Consider the following 20,371-nt stretch of genomic DNA (forward strand, 5'->3'; position numbering starts at 1 on the left):
GCTTAGAAGCGGCAGGTGTCCCACCTGTCGAAACAGGGGTGAAATGTACCGAAGCCTCCCTTCACTGCGGTCACATAACATTGACGTTTTGAAACACGCTTTGGAGCACTGTTTCGAAACGTCTGTGCTTCTGGATGTCGACACAGCGTCGACACGTCAGTATCGAGCGCCCCATCCCGATTATTTTTATGTAAGTTCAACAGACTTTTTTTTTTCAGTGCATCCCTTCTTCTCCAATTTATAAACCAATCGGTCTGTGACCATCCTTTCCATTATTTTACAGAGGACTGATGTCAGTGCAATGGGCCTGTATGATCCTGCCTTTGAAGCGTCTTTCCCTGGCTTTAATATTGGGACAACCAGTGCATGCTTCCATGAGCTAGGTAGCTTTCCTTCCTGCCATATGTAATTTATTAAGGACAAGATTTCCTCCAAAACCAGATCACTTAGATTCTTAATGATCTCATAGCTAATAACATCCTTTCCTGGAGCTGTTTTCCTCCCTTTTCCAATTGCCCTGTGTAATTCTTCTAACCAAAAAAATAAGATACATTCATTAGAATTATCGTAATTTACCTCAAGTTTGTCCCGGTTTTGCTGTAATCTCATTTCTTTTCCTTATGCTTGCTTCACCGATGTTAGCTCTGCTGTGACCTGCTCTAAAGTTATTTTCACATAGTTTTGCTTTATCCAGATCACTTGTAGCAAACAAGCCCTCAAACCTCTAAAACTGGCATTTTCTTTTTCCTATTGCTTCCTGATATACGATGTAATGCCAGCCATATATCTGCTACTGCTGTCTCTCCTCTATAGTGTTCCCATTAGTATCCTTTATTCTGCTACCCAAAGAGGGTTGTGAGAGTTAAAATCCCCCACCCATATGACTGGGGTCCCTATTTGTTCCATAATCCTCTCTAACTCACTTAAATTTATTTGTAAACACGGATTATAAAAGTTTACTATGTTAATCCACCAGTGCTGTCCCCATATCATTACTATAGCACATTCTAGTATAGTCTTGATTTCTACTTGCTGGTATTGTATATCTGATCTTATAACTGTTGCACACCCTCCCCCAGATTTTCCGTTTCTATCGTATCTGACACTTTTGTATCCAGGAATCGTAAAATTTAAACATGGTTTAAGCCAGGTTTCCTGAATACATATCACCTGTGGTAAGTCTTTAAATTCATCTACAAATCTCTTCAATTCCTGCCCATTAGCGACCAAACTCCTTGCATTCCATTGTAAGATGTAAAACATCAGCAATTTAACTATCATTATTTACTTCCATGTTTCTTTCCCCCAGTACTCTCCTCACTTCTGTCTGTGTTCTTTCCTTTTCCCCTCTCTCTTTCATATACTTCCAGTTTCTGCCTCATATACTTGTGCAGCTCTTCAGTACCTAGATACACCTCTTCCAGGAATCTCTCTGCAGCATCCACCACCACTTTGATAACATCAGATCTTCTGACTGCCCACAGAACATCTACCATGAACGCCAGGAACGACTGGCTTCCCACAATCTGCCTTGCTTTCTCCTTGACTAGAGGGACATCATAAGCCATTTGCCTGGAAAGTTCCCCCGTTCCTCTCACTTTCTTCAGAGCTTCTGCATATGACATTTTGCCCTCAACTCTCATTTTCTCAATTTCAACAGCTCTAACGTGATGCTCACACCCCCTAAATGAAGATACATGATTTCCACCACAGTTACAGCACTTAACTATGTCAGCTTGACATTGAGTATAGTCATGGCTTCCTCCACACTTTCCACACCTTTTATTTCCTCCGCACACTGCTGCTACATGGCCATAGTGTTGACAGTTGTGGGGGGCGAATGTATAGTCTCACTGGAAAGCTCATATATCCAAGACCGACTCTTGTTGGCATATTATCTTGCTTGAATGTTACTAGCACAGCGGTGCCAGATTCTTTGAATCTCTGTACTGCTTCAGTCTCAGCTCCTTTTAAATTCTTAAAGATGGTACTCTCTGCTATCTCAGGGCTTACGTATATTATTCCTTTAACATTTTTAGCTTGACCAGGTATGAAACATTCTATAGGCCTGTTGAACAGATGGCTAACTTTAAGGGCATTCAACCTCTGAGTATCGTTTTTGCAGAAAACAAGTATAGGCCTATTTCCATTCATCATCATTTTAACATTTAGAACTTTTCCCATTTTGTTTTTTAGCTCCTCTGACAGTCTGAGAGGGTTTAAGGCCTTGTCACTCTTATCTTTAAATTGAATTATCAGCTTAAATCCACCCTCCTCTTCAAACCTTGACATTTTCCTCATGTTTTGGGAATCGTCACTTTCACTCCCATTGTCGGATCTATCTCTTTTTTCAGTTTGCCTGGGATTTTTATCATTGCTCCCCCCTCCCTCATTTGGCTTCCCTTTCAGCGGCATGGCCTAACCCCCACCGGGTAGGCCTGTCTGCTGCTTCTAACAGGTCTTAATCAGAATTCTCACAGGGGATGCCAAGTTGAGATGTTGTATAGGTCTACCCAGGGGTGTAGGAGCGACTTTGAACCTGGGGGGGGGGACGCTGAAAAGCACTTAAATAGTTCATAGATAAATAGTCTGCAAATAGTTGTATTATTTTTCTCTATTCTTTTTAATATTATTATATAACTTGCATTGTTTATTCCATATTTATATATTTCTACATTTATTTATGTCAACTGTATGTTTGTCTGCGTGTAGCACCTTATCATCAAAACAAATTCCTCATATGTGTTAAACACTACTTGGCAATAAAGCTCCTTCTGATTCTGATTAAATGCTCATTTCTAATGACTATTGAAAACGGAATGCAGTTATTAGTGTGGCTGAAAGAGGGTCTTTGTAGTGACAGAAGATGGAGAATAGACTGGAGAGGGGAGATGATGAAAACTCGAAGAGGGAGAGGATCAGAGAGAGGGAGTATAATATAACTAGAACAAAACCAACTACATACCATAAAAAACATGGAACAGCTGCTAGTTAATGTAGCCACAGTACAAATGTATTTAGTTATCCCAATGTTACCCTTGAAGTAGCTGTCTGTGATATTTCCTGTGTCTCTCTTGGCCCTGACTCTTCCTGCAACAAATGTTTGTGAACACAGAACTGTTTTCAATGCAAACTCTGATGACATGCCCTTGGAATAACAAAGTCTTTTTACTACATGAATTTTAGAATTTACTATGTCTAGTAGCTATCCATACAACTTACAACCTCCTCAGTTTTTTCTACTCCTGCTCCTGTGACCTCTGTCCTCTTCCTCTTAAAATACTGCAGGATGCTCGTCTCTGTGTGAACAGTTTGAATACTTTTCAAATTGTTTATGGGCACGTAGCAGAGACACATACACACCTCATGGCACCGGTTTTTAAGGTCAAGGATGGTCACAGACGGAGGCAAAAAAGTGGCCCAGGAGTTTGTCCCTGGTAAGCCCACTCTCCAGACAAAGCGTTTGTCAGGCCCTCTGGGTCTTTAGAGACTTTTATTCCTGCATTCTTAAGAATTTTATGCAAGTGGAGTACATAACTAAATGAGCCATTAAAATACATTTTCAAAATCATTATTCATCCCTCTAACACTCCTAAAGTAATCACTTCAGCTGAGCCCTTGAGTAGATAACTAATAAGCCATATCATCATCAATCTTACCATAAACTGGTGCTTTGAACTGTGCTGGCTTTGACTCTGTTCTGCTATTGACCTCATCTCTGCTGTCTGTCTCATTTTCACCATGTCAGCGCTAGTACTGGTGCCGCTGGTCAGTGGCAGGTAGAGTACTCAAAATCTTTACTCAAGAAACAGTACAATTACTCCCATAAAAAGAAAAAAATGACAAACCTACTCCAGTAAAAGTATAATAATATATTTTATCTGCTGTTCATCAGGTTTGAAACAGCTGCAACATGGTTATTTCTATGGAATGACATTTGCTTTGCTGGTTGATTATCTTTAGCTATTTCTAATAATTATTTTCCTTTTTTAAATCTCAATGAAAGTGTTGATAAGATCACTTAATCATCACTATCATGCTTGCTGCCCAGCCACTATTGTTGCCTGTATCTTTTATTATGGACATGTAGCCAACCAAACCACTTGCTTTGCAGCAGCACATGCAGCCAAAACAATCTGAACAATCTCGCAAAGAATGATTGTGGCAGTAACATGGAGCAGCTCGTTGTTGAAGCAGGTAAAACTATATACAGAGGAAGCTGTGCGTCACGCGTAAAACCCAACAGGACTGTTTTATCCACCATATTTTCTCTCTCTGTGCATCTCAAAAATGATTGTTTCCTGAATAAATAACAGCTAGAAGCTGCTGAGTGAAAGCCAAGATTAGTTTCACCGGCGACCTTCTTTTCAAATCGCTATTAAACAGTAACCAATGTAAAATAAATAAATAAATAAAAAACAGGCTAATATCCATCAAAAGAAAGCGATGCTCTTTTCAACAACAGGATACTGTTAATGTATCAGAATCAATCTAGTGATCATCAGACTTAGATGTTACAGTGTGAAGTTTACGTTTTCTCTGCAGAAACTAAATACGCTTTTAATGCGCCGTTAATGGAAAGTGAAAGTAGGTTCATATCTGTGATAACCGCCGGTCTCTCTACCACAAAGGAGACCTGGCGCTCTTCTGCGTAACTGCGCGTAACGTGGCTGACAGTTAACGAAGCTTATTGTAGATTACAGACTGGTGAAGTTATGAAGGTATGAATGGAAAATGTAGCGAAAGTAAAAGTAGATTACTGGCCCAAAGAAATTACTGGGGTAAATAGTAAATGTAGGCTACAGTTAAAAAAAAAAAAAAAAAAAGAACGTGAAAAGGTGCCAGTTACTTTATTTTATTATTATTTTTTATTTTTCTTTATTTTGAAAAATTACGTTACTTGTAACAAGTCACTACCCACCCTGCAGCACGCGTCCCCGCTGCTGTCTTCAGGTACAAAAAGAACAGCACAAAATAAACGTAATATTGAGGCACTTTGCTACACCTGCTTGAGCAAACTCTTTTTTTCTCCCATAACTTTTCAGCACCACATTTGCCTTCTGACGCATGTTTTCTATGGGATACATGATTTTTGTCCGCGTTTCAACCGTTTAATCATGTCTGATGCAGAGTGTGTGATTGATTGATTAAATAGTCACTCAAACCGCCTGGCTATGAGCCATCTCCGCCGAAACAAGTGAGGGGGACAAAACATTGATTTCGAAATGTGGGGGGGACATGTCCCCCTCACGTATAATGGCTCCTATGCGTATGGGTCTACCAGTCACAGTGTATGGTTGATTAGTCAGAAAAGTCATTTGAATCGCCCTCCAAACCGTACAACTCTGCCACGTCCGGAACACCTGTTATTGTGAATTTGTGCAGTCCTTCTGGTGTGATATGTGGAGCTGGCTACAGTCCAAGGAGATTGTGTCTTCACCATTGACAGTAGAGTTAGTTAAATTTGGTTTGTTTGTGGGAAACAAGGATTTGGATTTTGTCCTTAACGTTGTGATGCTATTGGGGAAATCCTTTATACATAAATGTAGGTTCTTTAAGACTAAACCCTGCTTGAACCATTGGAAGAATGAGATAAAAGGTTTGAATAAGTCACTAAAACTTAAAAAAAAAAAAAATAAAGAAAGCACTAAAATTGGTTTCATTATTAAGCAGATTCAGGTTAATTTGAGTAAGCCCTACCTTTATTTTATTTATTTATTATTATTATGTGTATGTGTATATGTGCGTGTATATATATATATAAAGGTTTTTTTTTTTTTTTTTAGCTGTTATTTATTTACTGTATTATTTGTTTTATCATTTGATGTCGGCTTTGTTCTTTGCTTAACCTGTTGTAAACAGTGTAAGGATAGATGTGATAAGATGCCTGATTTTTTTTGTATCTTGTATCCTAAATAAAGGGGAGAAAGAGGGGGGGGGGGAAGAAAAAAAAACACTCCGCCACGTCCGGTTCCGCCAGCGCCGACCGCTTCCTACTACCAATCAGCGACGTCACACAGAAACACCTTGGTCGACAACTTCTTCCCAAGGGGGTAAGTCAGAGATCGGACAGTGAAGCCGACCAAAGCCTGCATGGAGGGATCCATGTAGGCCCAAAAATGACGTCAAAACCCTGTGACACCCCGTCGCACATGAGAGATGTAACCGTATTGCTTAGATTATAAATTCTCGGCAATCTAAAAAAAACTATTCGGCGATCAGTGACGCTGCTTTGTTGTTTGACAGATGAGCCTCGTAGGTGGGCTGATTAAACAGTGACGATCCGAGTCAGACAAACCATGAGACTTTTTGTTGGTGCATTTATACAGCTACCAGAATTACGGTGTTTCTGCTGTTGTTCTACATCATTAAAACACGGTTATGCTGCGCGATCATGCGCAGTAGACGCTGGTGCCAACAGGAAGTGGCCCTGTAGTAGTATTTTATTGGTCCAAAACTGGCTTCACTGCTCTCCATTCAAATCAACGTGGTGGCTTCGTCCAGTAATATACTGTCTATGCTTCTTCCCCAACACTCACTTAAAGAGTCGTTCAGTTAAATCCTTTGAAAGGAAATACAAGTATCTGGTTATGACAAAAATTGAAACTTGATATATGCAACTTGATAAATAGAACAAAAACTATACACACTGACTGTGCAGTTATTTGCAGAAAGTGGTTGTAGTGTCAGTGTGTCTTGTTTTTCAATGAAGAGTGACTAGATTAAAATAATGTCCATATATTTGGCAAGAGAAAAAAAATTAAAATATGTCTAGTTGTTTACCTAACCATAAAAAATACTAATCAATGGTTATTGTCACTTTAAAAAATGTAAATTACTAATGCAATTTACAACAAGACATAAACAGCTTCTACAGTTTTTCCACCTCAACAACTTTATTTGGCCTCATACTACAAATTCTTGTACAAGAAGTTGGAGTGAGGCAAATGGGGAGAAACTGTTCATTTTGAGAACAGTTGATCTGGAGCTAACACTGTGATAGTACTCAACATCTTTCTGATTTTATCCTCCCTGCTGCTGAGTCTCCATCACTAAAAAACGATAAAGATGAAGATGTGGGAGGTGACGGGTTATTCTAACAGACAAAAGTAAGTGGTGTCTCTCATAACAGCAGTTGTTTCTGTTGAAATAATGGCAGTAATGGGTGGAACAGTGTTCTTGCCTATTTCAACATAACTTCTGATTGTGTCATAGCAGAGTGAGTATCAAGCAGCCTCAACCTCTGGATATCCATCACTCTCTCTTTCAGCCCCAGCATGTCTGTCCTCCAAGGTGTCTTCTCTCAGGTCCTCAGCTGGACGGGCCTCTGTCAGGTGCTGTTTGTGGTCAGTACTGGACTAGGAGCTGTGGTTATCTGTTGGACAGTGAGGCTGTTGATGCGACACGCCTGGTACACACACAGGCTGTCCTGCTTCAGCAAGCCACATGCAAACTCCTGGCTTTTAGGCCACCTAGGCCAGGTAGGATACACACACTGACATGCATTTATAGCTTTTTTTATATATATAATAATGATATTCACCTTGTTGTTACCTTTAAGTGTTGTGTCATTATTGTAATGCTTTGGTAAAACTGCAGATTTCTCAGTGTGATACAGGATGTGCTCGGTGTTGTAAAATATTGTTATTACAACATTTCCTTTAAAGTGCTGTGTGAGAATTCAGCAAAGCAATGAAGGGTAAACCAACCAAAACCCATTTTACTCACCTTTTAATTAAAAAGATAAAGTTAACCTACTGACATAAGACTCCTTTTTTTTTTCAGTTAAACTTAATGTACGCTGTATGTTGTAACGTTTATTTGTGCCTCAGATGCAGAGCACAGAAGAAGGTCTCCTGCAGGTGGATGACTTGGTGAGGACATACGAACACTCTTGCAGCTGGTTCATTGGCCCTTTCTATCACATAGTCAGACTCTTCCACCCTGACTACGTCAAACCTCTGTTAATGGCCCCTGGTAGGAAACCAAACAGTCAAAATAATGGGACATTTTTGCACAATTACTGTTCAAGTGGAAGTGTTATTGGAGCTATTAAAACCGCACATCTCAATGCTTATTGTTCTGTTCTCCTTCCATTACATCCTCACTCCTTTCCTCCATCCAGCCAGCATTACAGTGAAAGATGAGCTTATCTACGGTCATCTGCGCCCATGGCTTGGTGAGTCAATAGCTCAGGATGCTCTGATGTAAGTCTAGTTGAAGAGGTTGTTACAGTTCAGCTTTAATTAGCACTGGTTCCATGTTTCATAACACTTAGGAAGTAAATGTGTCAATTCAAAGTCTGTGGTAATCAAGCTGAAAATACTTATCCATTCTTTCCGTTTATGAATATTTATTACAAAGTCCTGTATCGTTAAATAAAACCTTCAATAAAACCTGAACAATATTGTTGTCTAGTTTTTTAAGAATCATAAATAAACAATAATAAATTCAGATTACAGTGATTCCACTTATGGCTATCCGAGTATTGATTACAATTTACTGCCATCCTCACTTCCAAACCTTCTCTCCCCTCATGTCCCAGGACAGAGCCTGCTGCTAAGCAACGGGGAGGAGTGGTCTCGCAAGAGACGGCTGCTGAGTCCTGCTTTTCATTTCGATATTCTGAAGAACTACGTCGCAAAGTTTAACACCTCAACTAACACCATGCATGTAAGACATGCAGAAATGCACACACGCGGACACAAATAACCAGGGTCATTTATAGATGCTGCAAAAAAAGGGAGAGGGATTTTAATATATGGATATTTTGTTGCATTTACTTTCTGCTGTATGATCAGTATTGATTTCATAAATCAGTGCCAGTGTCAAATGTGCACACAGCCTTTAGTATCTACAATAATAACTGCATGCTTTGGTGGGTTTATCTCTCTTTATCAAAATGTGTTAAAATGAGTAACAGTAATATCACAAAATACAAACTGTTGTGAGGAGCTATAGCTATAGCTTTTAATTCATGCCTGTATTCATTAATTATTTTAATTTATTTAAGCCATTTTTAAACCGATCTGTTTGAGATCAAGATGTGTTTTTGAAGACATGAGCACAAGGATAAAGATATACAGCGATAAACATGAAACACAGAAACCACAAGTGGCATTCAAAATGCTCAAATAGAATTTTAGTTTAGTTAGTTGCAAGGAGCATATATTAAAAAAACAACTTCTCTAAGCTAAGTTTGAATATGCAGTACAGCTAAAGTTAAAATGCCCTATTATCTGTTATTATAAACATTTACATTACAAAGCAACTTGCAATTAGTGCATTCAACCATGTGGATATAACCCAAATATTGCAAGAATCATGAAATTACATGAACATCAAATATGTTGAACTGCTTCACGTGCTACATTTAGATATGATCAGAGAGCCAGGTTCAGACTCAATGGCAGATTGAACAAAAGAAATTACTATCAGAAGAAAAACATGATTTGTTGCTGTACAGAAATCCAAAGCTGATACCTGTCCTGCATCTGTCACCTGGATCTTCTGTCTTTCAGAATAAGTGGCGCAACCTGTTGGCAGGAGGCAGGGCTAACATAGAGATGTTTGACCATGTCACCCTGATGACATTGGACAGTTTACTGAAATGTGCCTTCAGCTACAACAGCAACTGTCAGCAGTAAGGACATCTACTTGACCATTTTACAAAAACATATTCTACTCCTGTTGTACTTCGAGTTTATTTTTTGATTTTTTATGTTCTTCTTTCTCCAGGTCTACCAGTGAGTATGTGTCGGCCATAGTGGAGTTGAGTGACCTGATCATAGACCGTCGGCAAAAGATTTTACACCACTGGGAATGGATCTACTGGAAAACACAGCAGGGAAAACGATTCAAAAAGGCCTTGAGCATTGTACACAGGTACAGCACATACACAGTGTTTATTGCAGCAGTGTAACACAAGTAATACAGAAAGCTTGGAGTCTGATTTTTACCGCAAAATCGTGAAAACCAAGTTGTTGCTGTAAAATCATTTATGCATTTCTATTTGCATTACACTCTAATGTGTTATATTCTATTGAATCATAATGTACCGAGTGTCTTTGCATATTTACTTATATTGTATTGTAACAGTATTTTAAGTATCTTATTTCACTGCATTATATTGTACTGTATCATACATATAAATAGTAACCTTATATGTTACATGTATCAGAATACACCATATTGCATTGTGCAGTATCACATTATAGTAACACATTGTATCTTGTAACATACTATAGTTTAGTTTCATATTCTGTAGTAACACCTTGTGTCTTGTAAAGTATTATAGTAAAAGTGTATGGTGTTATGGTAACTGGCTGGTGTTTGCAGGTTTACCAGGGAAGTGGTTCAGAGGCGGCGTGCCCTGCTCAGCCGACAGAGAGAGACAGAAATAGATTTCACTACAGCGCCGCAGAGAAAGAAAGATTTTGTGGACATCATACTGCTTTCACGGGTAGGACACAAGAAGAAAGTGTTCATCAATGAGAAATAGAGATGGACAGAGATAAAAATGTGAGGTGGAGGGACAGTTTATATTGCTTACGTGTGTGTGTGTCGCAGGATGAGGATGGACGAGGACTAACAGATGAGGAAATACAGGCTGAGGCCAACACCTTCATGTTCGCAGGTGAGACACTTTTAGTTTACAGTTAGTTCCTTTAGTCTTAAATGTCCACATGACTCAAAAATAGTTAGAAAATCATGTTTTGACATCCAATAAGATTCGTTGTTCCTTTAAATGTAAACCCACCTACTTTTTCCAAAGGTCATGACACAACAGCCAGTGCTATTTGCTGGACGCTGTATAATTTAGCACGCCACGAACACTATCAGGAGAAATGCAGGCAGGAAGTGATGGATCTGATGCAAGGACGAGATAGACATGAAATAGAGTGGTGAGAAAACACACACACACAAATTGAATCATTGGACAATTGATTTCTCAGTAAAAAAACGCTTTGTAAGAGGTAAAAAACTTGCCCAGACCCAATCTCAAAATTGAAAATCTGTCATGAGAAGGAATATTTAAATGTGACGATGCTCGTGTGTGCATTCATGTGTCTTTTTCTGAAGGGAGGATCTGTCCCGCCTTCCCTTCACCACCATGTGCATCAGAGAGTCTCTCCGACTCCATTCTCCTGTGCAGGCTGTAACAAGGAAGTACACCCAGGACATGGCACTGCCAGGGGATTGCACAGTACCACAGGGTGAGAGGGGAAAGACACTACATCATTTGTTAAGTCTTTTCTGGGATTCCCATCTGCCAACCTCAACAAGTAATTGAAACACCTGATCAGCTAGTTGGTCAGGTTGTAATAAAACTTGAAACAGTGACGGTTTCTGTCTGTTATTCTTCCCAAGGTGCCATCTGTTTGGTCAGTATTTATGGAACCCACCACCACCCTGCTGTTTGGACAGACCCACATGTGAGACATGAAATGGAAAAATCATTATTATCACTTTGGCACAACGTTGTTGTGTTTAAACAGTGTGATTTACTCTCTTTTAGGAGTTTCTTCCTCTGCGTTTTGACCCTGCAAACACAGAGGGACGGGCTTCTCATGCCTTCATCCCCTTTTCCTCAGGCCCCAGGTACTGTGTATTCTAGCATTTAAGTGCAATAAGATCTGACACTATTAGTGCGCTGGTAAAGATAAGAACTTATTTGTGTTCACAGGAACTGTATTGGTCAGAAATTCGCCCTGGCAGAGCTTCGAGTTGTCGTGGCGTTGACCCTGCTCAGGTTTCGCCTGACCCCGGGAGTGAACCCTGAACTTGGGACCAGCTCTGAAGGAGTTCGCCGGCTCCCCCAACTAGTCCTGCGTGCAGAGGGAGGTTTGTGGCTGCAGCTGGAGTCTCTGAACCTTCACAACCTGGAGGAGTCACAGGATGAATAATCCAACAAGATGACATCTGTTTTTATAACAATGAGTTCAGTGGATTTATGTTTACTGTATTTTTTCTAAAATTATTTGTGACCTCTATTTTCTACAAAGCAATTTGTTAGTCTACATGATTATTTTATTATAACTTTAAAAATTGAATGTGATATAAGTGAATGTACTATTGCATAATGTGATATCCATTTTATTGTTCAAATAAATCCTGAGGTAGAAAAAAAATGTATTCCTCATCCAAACGCTCTGCAGGGAGACAGAGCGACTTTTGAGGTTACAACACAGGTTGTAAAAACATGATTATCTTGCTTGCCCGAGACTAGACTAGGGCCTGAATTATTGAAGACAGGTCAAGCTAGGGCCACATTTTCAGGCCACAGTCTTACACTTAATGTAAAATAAATAAAAGGAATTACCATATTAGCTAGGGGTCTGCGACATGTGATTTAAGGACTCTTAATGAAAATATTTCTGTAGGGACTGTGAGAAATACATTATAAGTTGCTGATTTTTAGGATTTCACTGTATTTAACTTGTGAGAAATTAACATTGGTCACAGGGTTTTTATTCCTAAGCAAAAGGTTGTCTGATTTACAATAAACATCTGCTGGCATGTAGGTGAGAGTTTTAACATAGACCAATCAAGAGACAGAGAAACATCTGATGCCACATACATTTGCATTTCCTTTCTTAGCTCAGGAAGAGTTTTTGAGTGTATGCTAATACTCATACTCATCTACCATTTGCTGGCTGTTGTTTGTTTTGTACTTGTTCTGTACTTAAGGAGAGGAAATGCTGAGTTCGAGAGAGTAACCCTGCGTTCTCTTCATGGCCACGTTACATAAAGAAATGATTCAACACATCTATTTGACTCCGTATTCTTTGGGAAGGAATTATTTTTCCCTGACAGGACAAATGCTGTTCTTCATATTACACTGGGATGTCAATACAATGAATAGTTTAGCGTATAAAGGTTTTAGGTGTTAATTAAAAGGATGGCAGTTTTAATGCAAACAACTGACATAAATAGCCTTTAGCCTACTTTACTAGTTCTGTGTACCCCTACATCAGTTGGTAGTCCTCAAGTCAGTCAATGTTGTAGGTTATACTTCCTAATGTTTTGGCATTTTTAACAATAACTTTTATGCAGAGAAGATGACTTTATGAGATTCTTTACTGTAGCCAGCTACCTAATAGCCCTAACATATTTCTACATCAATGTACATGCAGAACAGGTTTTACTATATGACCGTATGTATTATTTTAATTTAAATACATTCAAATATACTTGTTTTTTACATTTACAATGTGTGCATTCATGGGCGCTGACATTGTTTTGTGACGTAATTCAGCTGCTACTCGTGAAGTCGTGGTACATATTTTTTCTCGTCGGTAACACTGTTACAATTGCCCCAGAAACCAATTAAAATAGTGTCCGGCTTAGAAAGAACATACAAATATATAGTTTTTTTTCCTGATAATTTTTGGAAAAGTGTTTGTGGTCAGTTTAAATATCTATATATATATATTATATAATATATCTATCAACATATTTATCAAGAGAACATTTGACGACTGTTAACAAGTAAAACACAGGTACAAGTTACCTCTATAAAAATTGTTTCAAATTAATTCAAGAAGTTTTTGAGTTATCAGAAACCAAAAATTGTTAAAATTCCCCCCGGTCTCCCCTATAATAAAACCTGTTCTTGATGTACATTGATGTAGAAATATGTTAGGGCTATTAGGTAGCTGGCTACAGTAAAGAATCTCATAAAGTCATCTTCTCTGCATAAAAGTTATTGTTAAAAATGCCAAAACATTAAGAAGTGTAACCTGCAACATTGACTGACTTGAGAATTACCAACTGATGTAGCTAGAGGGGTACACAAAACTACTAACGTATAGGCTATTTAAGTCAGTTTTTCGCATTAAAACTGCCATCATTTTAATTAACAACTAAAACACTGCTGAGGGTGCAACTGTGTGTACACTTTGTCACGGTCAGCCATTGTTTTCGTTCACTTTCGGCGTCATGCACCACCATGCAACTGGAACGCATTGAGGTCGGAAGTCGGAAGTTTCAACTGGGAAATATCCCAGTGCCGACCGGGCTCGAACGCGGCATTAGTATATCGAAATACAATGCGTGATGACGTCGCGGTGGAGGCTGAGACACGGTGAGCGTGTTGACGTCATATCGCTTAAACTTTCACTTTCAGCTCTTTCCAACTGTGGCCTCATTTTTTAAGCCAGACACTACATACCCTGTTTTTTTAAAAACAACATTACTTGACACGTTTCTCTCGGGTCACAACAGAAGCAGCTTGGATGTCCTCTCGTTTCTGACAGTTTAACCGATGAACAGGAAGATGTGGCCGCCTGTAGCGTCCATGATGCTGCTTGGGTGGTTGTGTTGTGTTTGGCTGGCCGCTGTGTCCGCAGACTCCGGTAAGTTTGTTTCTCCTAGTGTACTTTTAGCTGATGTTTGTAGGCGTTGGAAAGTATGTGTTTGTAGATTAAATGGGTGTAAATCATAGACTGTGACGCAGTATTGAGGTTGTTGTCCGTATGCATGGCCCCACCCAGTGTGAACAAGCATGTAGATAAAACAAACTTAGTCTGTCTCGGTATACTGTTGTAACTCTAGCCAAACAGGCAGTAATATAATGGCATTTAGTAAAATATTAGAATGGAAATTGAATAGAATATTTTGGCGCAGTGCCAAATCATTGCAGCTAAATTCACCAACAACTAGTGGAAACTCAAACGACACTAATTAACTGAAGGATATAAAATTTGTAGTACAGAATATAACCGGAATAAAACAGAATACAATAAGATAGAGTAGAAAATAATGGAGGATGACATAGCACGGTGGAACCGTATTTAAATGTGTAAAATAGAGAAAGGAGTGCACCAACAGGTAGGAATAGAGCAGAAGAGAGGATAACCCAGCGGAGTGGGACTCAGTTGAACTATATAGAATAGCAAAGAGTTGTACAACATAGAACAGTTAGTAATATTGTAAAATTCTGTAGAGTAGAAGAGAATAAGAGGGAGTGTAATATAGTCCGGGGGAACACAACGGAAATATAGCCTAAGAGAGTATAATAAAGCAGGATGGAACATAATGGAAATGTGTAGAATAGAAAAACCACTGACAATAAGAGAATAGAAAACCAAGCTAATTGAACACTATCGCACTACTGATCAGTGGTTCTATTATTTTTATCCACCCCATTTATATCAACAAGAGTAGACTTCTCAACAGAAACAGCTTAATCTTCATTGCCCCTAATTTAACTAGAGTCCAGTGAATAAAAAGCCAATTTAAAGCATGTATAGGCATGAAAATTGGCACACTGAGCTTTTTTGTGTCCTTGCAGAGCCTAAACTCTACATGAAGGTGGGAGATGAAGTTGTCCTCAAACCGGATGATGCCTCTGTGCCTGGCACCATCGAGAGCATACTGTGGAAACACGGTGGTAACATTGCCGCTGAGTTGGATGATACAGGCATTGAACTTTTTCGTCAGTTCAAAGGTATACAAGTTTAGCTCACGTCTTTCTGTAGGATCAAATATAAACTCCATTCACAGGCTTTCTTTTGTATAGATTAGTGCTAAATGGTGCAGTGGTGACATTTGAATTATTTGTGAGTTCTAGACTTGTCGGGAAGCTAACCCTATCCATGTTGGTTTAAAGATCGTGTTAGACTGAACATTTCAACTGGAGAGATGACAATCACTGGACTGACTGGAAATGACAGTGGAGTTTACACAGCAGAAATCAATAACATTCTGATATCCAGGAAAACTCATCTCATCGTCCTCTGTAAGTGGCTAAATGACACACAAGTTAATCAGGTTTGTCAAGTTGGCAGTGTGGTGGTTGTGTTTCCCTGGTTGTTACTTTGTGTTAGAGGAGAAAAACTAGGAAAATGAAAATGCAACAGGGTTATCATGACTGAAATGGCCTATTCAATTTTTTCCCCCAATAACAACAGCTCCCGTCCCTGTACCTACTGTTAATATATCCTGTGATGATGAGAAGACCAGCTGTATTTTGTCCTGTGATGGAAACACCACAGGCGCTGGAGAAATCAACTACACGTGGAAGTCAGATGGCAAAGAGTCAGCTTCATCCAAGAACAAAAACATTACAAAGGTATTGAATACTGTAATGCAATGTGCTTTTCTCAACAATATATGCATTCCTTGTTGCTTTCACACGGAAATGAAACTGAGCTGATCAGGTAGCTTTACATGGCAATTTTAAGACGTTGAATATGATAATTATTGAATGTTACAAATGTCATCATGAACAGGTGGCAAATCATCAGGCTGGTTTCAATTTATGACAAGTTTGTAGAATTCATACTCGTTTTATGATGAAGAATACAAAAATGTTCTTCTTGAGGTCCATAAAACATTTGAGAAGCAATGTAAGTAATTTGGGAAGGTTTACTATAGTGATGTGCGATACCACTTACTCACTTACCTATACGATCCAATACCAAGTAATACCCAGGCTGGTATTGCAGATACCAATACTTTTTACATATTTTATTTCTAGTTTAATGTGACCTCCCTCTCCTGTTTTTGTATGATATAAGGAGTAGGCTGTGGCCAATTCAAAATAATAGATGCATAATGACAAGACATCAAACTACTGTCATATTCTTTAATCATAATGAAAATCTCCTGCTCAGAACTGCCGCTTTATAACATTATCATATTATTTTGACTTAATCTCAGATGTTTAAAACACACACTCATTCCAAATTACTGAGTTTTGATATCGATCCTTTTATATGAGTATCGATCCTAGAGCAGGAAACGCTGCTATCAGAAATATCGATACTTTAGGATCAATCCGCACATCACTAGTTTACAACAAACATGGATATTTAAGGAGCACCAAGTACGCAGTTCAACAAATAAATGTGTATACATTTTTGGTATTGCTTCACTCCTAGGACAGTTCAAGTATAAAGGAGTTCAGCTGTAAGCTGGAGAATCGCGTCAGTCAGGAGAGCAGCCAGCCCGTCACCAACCCTTTGTTTACAAGTGAGTTATTACACTTAAACCTTTATGTTAAATTCTTGTGTCATTGAAAATTCTCTGGTGTGTAACGCACTGTAAAGCCAACTCATTGCTGCTGTTGTCATCTTACAGGTCGAAATAACCGTTCAGAACAAGGAGGAGGTCTGAAAATTTCCACAGGAGTCACAGTATTCATCTCTTTGCTGGCAGCTCTACTGATGCTGGTTTTCATTCACAGGTGTAAAGCAGGTGAGACATCATGATACTCTATGTACTTGTTTCATTTGCATTTCATCAATATAAGCAATTAAAGATGAAGCAGTTGTTTCATATAATTCATGTTTATATTAAGTCTTATAATGATAAGTGTGGTGTCACATTTTAATGATTCTGTTCAATTCCTTCAGGAATGTGGTTCTTCCAAAAAGGTAAGAAGTATTTTTTAAAGTAATAAAAGTCTTAAACCAAATACCTTTTTAAAGAAAGAAAGAGGAGTAAAAGTCCCTAAAGAATCCTTTTTAAAATAGATGTTAAGTGTTAAGTTAAGTGTCAGACTCGAGGGTTCCCCTGTAGAGCTGAAACATAAATACAAAAATACATCACAGGGGTCTTTAAAAAAAGGAAATGATTCAGGCTTCGTAGTGTTTTGCTGGAGTTTGCAAGTTTGTGCCCATTCACCAGGGGCGGTTTGAAAGGCATTCTGGGAAATGCAGGATACTACAGCATGGAGTACAGTAGAGCTTGAGCACAAGAGATTTGCAACATTTTACAGTGTGAAAGCATCTTAAGGTGGAACTGAAATAAAGGTACTTTGGTCAATTCAGCGGACATGTAGACAGAACAGTGTAGGCGTGTGCGGGGGAAAGAGAACTGAAGTGAAAGGGAGCAGGTAAGCAGAAGAAGGCTAGTAAGTAAACACTACAGTAAAACAAAGTGGAATGAAGTAAAATTAAAATGGTTAAACACATAAAAAACCTAAGCTACTAGAAATAGAATTTAATAAAGTTTCTTATTTCCTTGGAGGGTCAGCTTTACACCATTTATTGTTGTAGTGTTTTTGTTGGCTACAAGCTAAATTGTTGTAAATGAAATGTGTTGTGCACATTCACGCACACGAGGAAGAGCACTGTTGATTTCTGTAACCTTTCCTGTAGCACAGCCATTAGGCCAAACTATAATATATACAGGAAGTATATTGCCAGACTCATCAGTCTGAAATACTGAAAACATCAAGAAACGTTGAGTTTACAGAATCATTCTGCCTTCTAGTCAGCACATTGTTTACAGTGAAAGTAAAACTAACTGAGGAGATTACTGGGTGTTGGTTAAGTTATTGTTTCTATTAAGCACACAGTGATAAACACTTTAACATAATCTCTGCTGTGATTCTCTCCCTGCAGATGCGATGCCATGGGAAGCAGGTCAGTGACTAAAATTACTTAAACTGTCCTATTAATGCCCTTAAAGTCAAACAGCACAGCCCTTTACAGATGTCTATCAGACTTCTTCTGTGCTGTATTTTCTGTTGATGCTACTCTCCTGTTTTGCACCACTACAGACTTCTGGAGGAAGAATGAGTGCCAACGTAAGTTTCCCGCAGTCTGTTTTCTGTTTTATTCTCACCTTTCATTATGATGAAAGTTGATATCTTTATGTCCATATCATTGATACGGCAATAGATGCTGATTCTAATGGCACCACTCGTTGTTCGGAGAAGGAACTAACAGAAGGTAAGATACTACTGAAAAAAATCACTTGGTGAAATAATTTCACTGTTTGAAAAGGTTTTGAAGGTTAATGCGGTGTTTATCCTTCAAACTGTACAGTTTTTAAATTACATTCATGGCTTTTCATTCAGGAGTGTTACCATTTTAGCAGCATGTGACTCTTTTTTTTTTTTTTTACATTTTGTCATTTGGCAGAGGAAACACCAATGACATAGCAAGCAACAACACCAAAAAACGGCAAGTCCAGACCCGACATGTGTAAAACAAGACCAAGAAGATCCAGAGTGAAGCTAAAATGTTTCACAAAATCTTCAAAGTCCACAAAGTCTTTACACTACACATATTACTGAAAATCCATTAACAGCAGTGTCCGCTCTAATACTTCAAATTTAAAATTAATAATACGGCAAGAAGGGAGAGTGAAATAATCCTAAAGCAACTTTAAAACAAATAGTTTATAAAAAAATTTTATGGCGTTTGAAGCCACAAAACTATCAAGACACTTTTAACATTTTAAATACACTAAGAATGGAAATATTGTAGTTATTTAGAATGACAAAATGGCCCACAATATAATAAAAGCACTGATAAAGAGAAAAGCTTGAGACAGAGCTCATATCGTCCTGAGGTTGGTTTCCAGATTTTCCACAGTTACTGATGGGCCTCAACGTTTAGACATTTAGACGTTTAGAGTGCCTTTTCCTGTGATTGCAAGCCTACCTGACACCAACTGTTACCTCGAGCTCAATAAACTTCCCCCTCCGCCTGAGGATGATTTGTGATTTGAGGCTGGTCTGCCACCTCACAGTGTTGGAGAAGAGCTTAAACTGTGCAGGTAGGAAGTGGATTGTTACCAGGGCAGGAAAAATGGACGTGATTGTCTGGTTTGAGCTGCTGCCCCAACCAAAAAAGAAGCAACAACTACTCTCTGTGCGCGCGTGTGTGCTAAATACTGGGAGCTGGCAAGATCGAATAAAGTCAATCATGTCATGTTATTTTTACTTTGTTGTTTTATGAATGTATAGTATTTGTGAAACTCTTTAACATACAAAGCAGATCTACCTAACTGAAAGCATAAGTCAACAATGCGTTTTGGCACCAACATCTTTGAACTATAAAACATCACACTTTTTTTTTTCCCCTCAACAAAAAGAACTGACTTATTCACTCCGTTAGCTTTGTATTGTTGTGTATGAGGATGTAAAGAATGTAGATTAGTGTTTTTATATGGGTTTTATTTAATAAAACCAACTGAATATCAACTCTTTTTGTGTTTTAAATGTACTATCATGTCATTCAAGCAGTAAAATAAAGGAATAAATGAGATTTCTGTAGTCCAAAGTTGAACCACTTGAGGGCAGTCACTGATAACAGGTTCAGTGTACTGGACGTTAATTTGCGGTCCTAAAACTGCATCAAGGAAAAAATCAGCTGCAGCCTTTCAGATGAGCAGTGATGATGTCTCGCTGACAAATGTTTTTAGCATTTTGTCTGTGTAATAACTACCAGATTTAGTCTTTAAAAGATTAGTCATGTTTTGTATATCAAAGAATTTTAAATTTACATGTCATTAATACACGATCATAAATTAGCTTATAGCTGCAGATTAAATAGCGTATTTTAGTGAAACCAGGCAGTTAGAGGTCACAGCAGTATACAACAAGAGGCTACATGATTTGAAACTGGTCTTA

At 38.5% G+C, this 20,371-nt stretch overlaps 2 protein-coding genes across 5 annotated transcripts; both read left to right on the plus strand.

The window, feature by feature from the left end:
• Nucleotides 1–364: 364 nt before the first annotated feature.
• Nucleotides 365–12,768, plus strand: LOC123976147 (cytochrome P450 4F3). Of its 4 annotated transcripts, none has more exons than XM_046058055.1 (14): nt 365–383; nt 7,271–7,481; nt 7,833–7,977; nt 8,126–8,179; nt 8,546–8,673; nt 9,522–9,643; nt 9,739–9,885; nt 10,339–10,462; nt 10,570–10,636; nt 10,775–10,904; nt 11,083–11,216; nt 11,371–11,435; nt 11,519–11,601; nt 11,687–12,768. In XM_046058055.1, exons 2-14 carry the CDS (start codon nt 7,278–7,280, stop codon nt 11,904–11,906), a joined length of 1,623 nt encoding a protein of 540 aa, XP_045914011.1. In that variant the 5' UTR covers nt 365–383; nt 7,271–7,277; the 3' UTR covers nt 11,907–12,768. The 4 variants fall into 4 exon arrangements, with proteins under 4 accessions (XP_045914011.1, XP_045914019.1, XP_045914005.1 ...); XM_046058063.1 differs by lacking the exon at nt 365–383 and adding an exon at nt 5,973–6,053 and having other exon boundaries at nt 7,308–7,481; XM_046058049.1 differs by lacking the exon at nt 365–383 and adding an exon at nt 5,974–6,053.
• Nucleotides 12,769–14,085: 1,317 nt separating this feature from the next.
• Nucleotides 14,086–19,942, plus strand: LOC123976187. The gene is made up of 11 exons (XM_046058113.1): nt 14,086–14,357; nt 15,296–15,451; nt 15,614–15,742; nt 15,915–16,075; nt 16,887–16,977; nt 17,086–17,202; nt 17,361–17,381; nt 18,354–18,374; nt 18,512–18,538; nt 18,633–18,683; nt 18,876–19,942. Exons 1-11 carry the CDS (start codon nt 14,267–14,269, stop codon nt 18,893–18,895), a joined length of 885 nt encoding a protein of 294 aa, XP_045914069.1. The 5' UTR covers nt 14,086–14,266; the 3' UTR covers nt 18,896–19,942.
• Nucleotides 19,943–20,371: the final 429 nt, after the last annotated feature.

The sequence above is a fragment of the Micropterus dolomieu genome, linkage group LG01, assembly GCF_021292245.1.
Source record: "Micropterus dolomieu isolate WLL.071019.BEF.003 ecotype Adirondacks linkage group LG01, ASM2129224v1, whole genome shotgun sequence".
NCBI lineage: Eukaryota > Metazoa > Chordata > Actinopteri > Centrarchiformes > Centrarchidae > Micropterus > Micropterus dolomieu.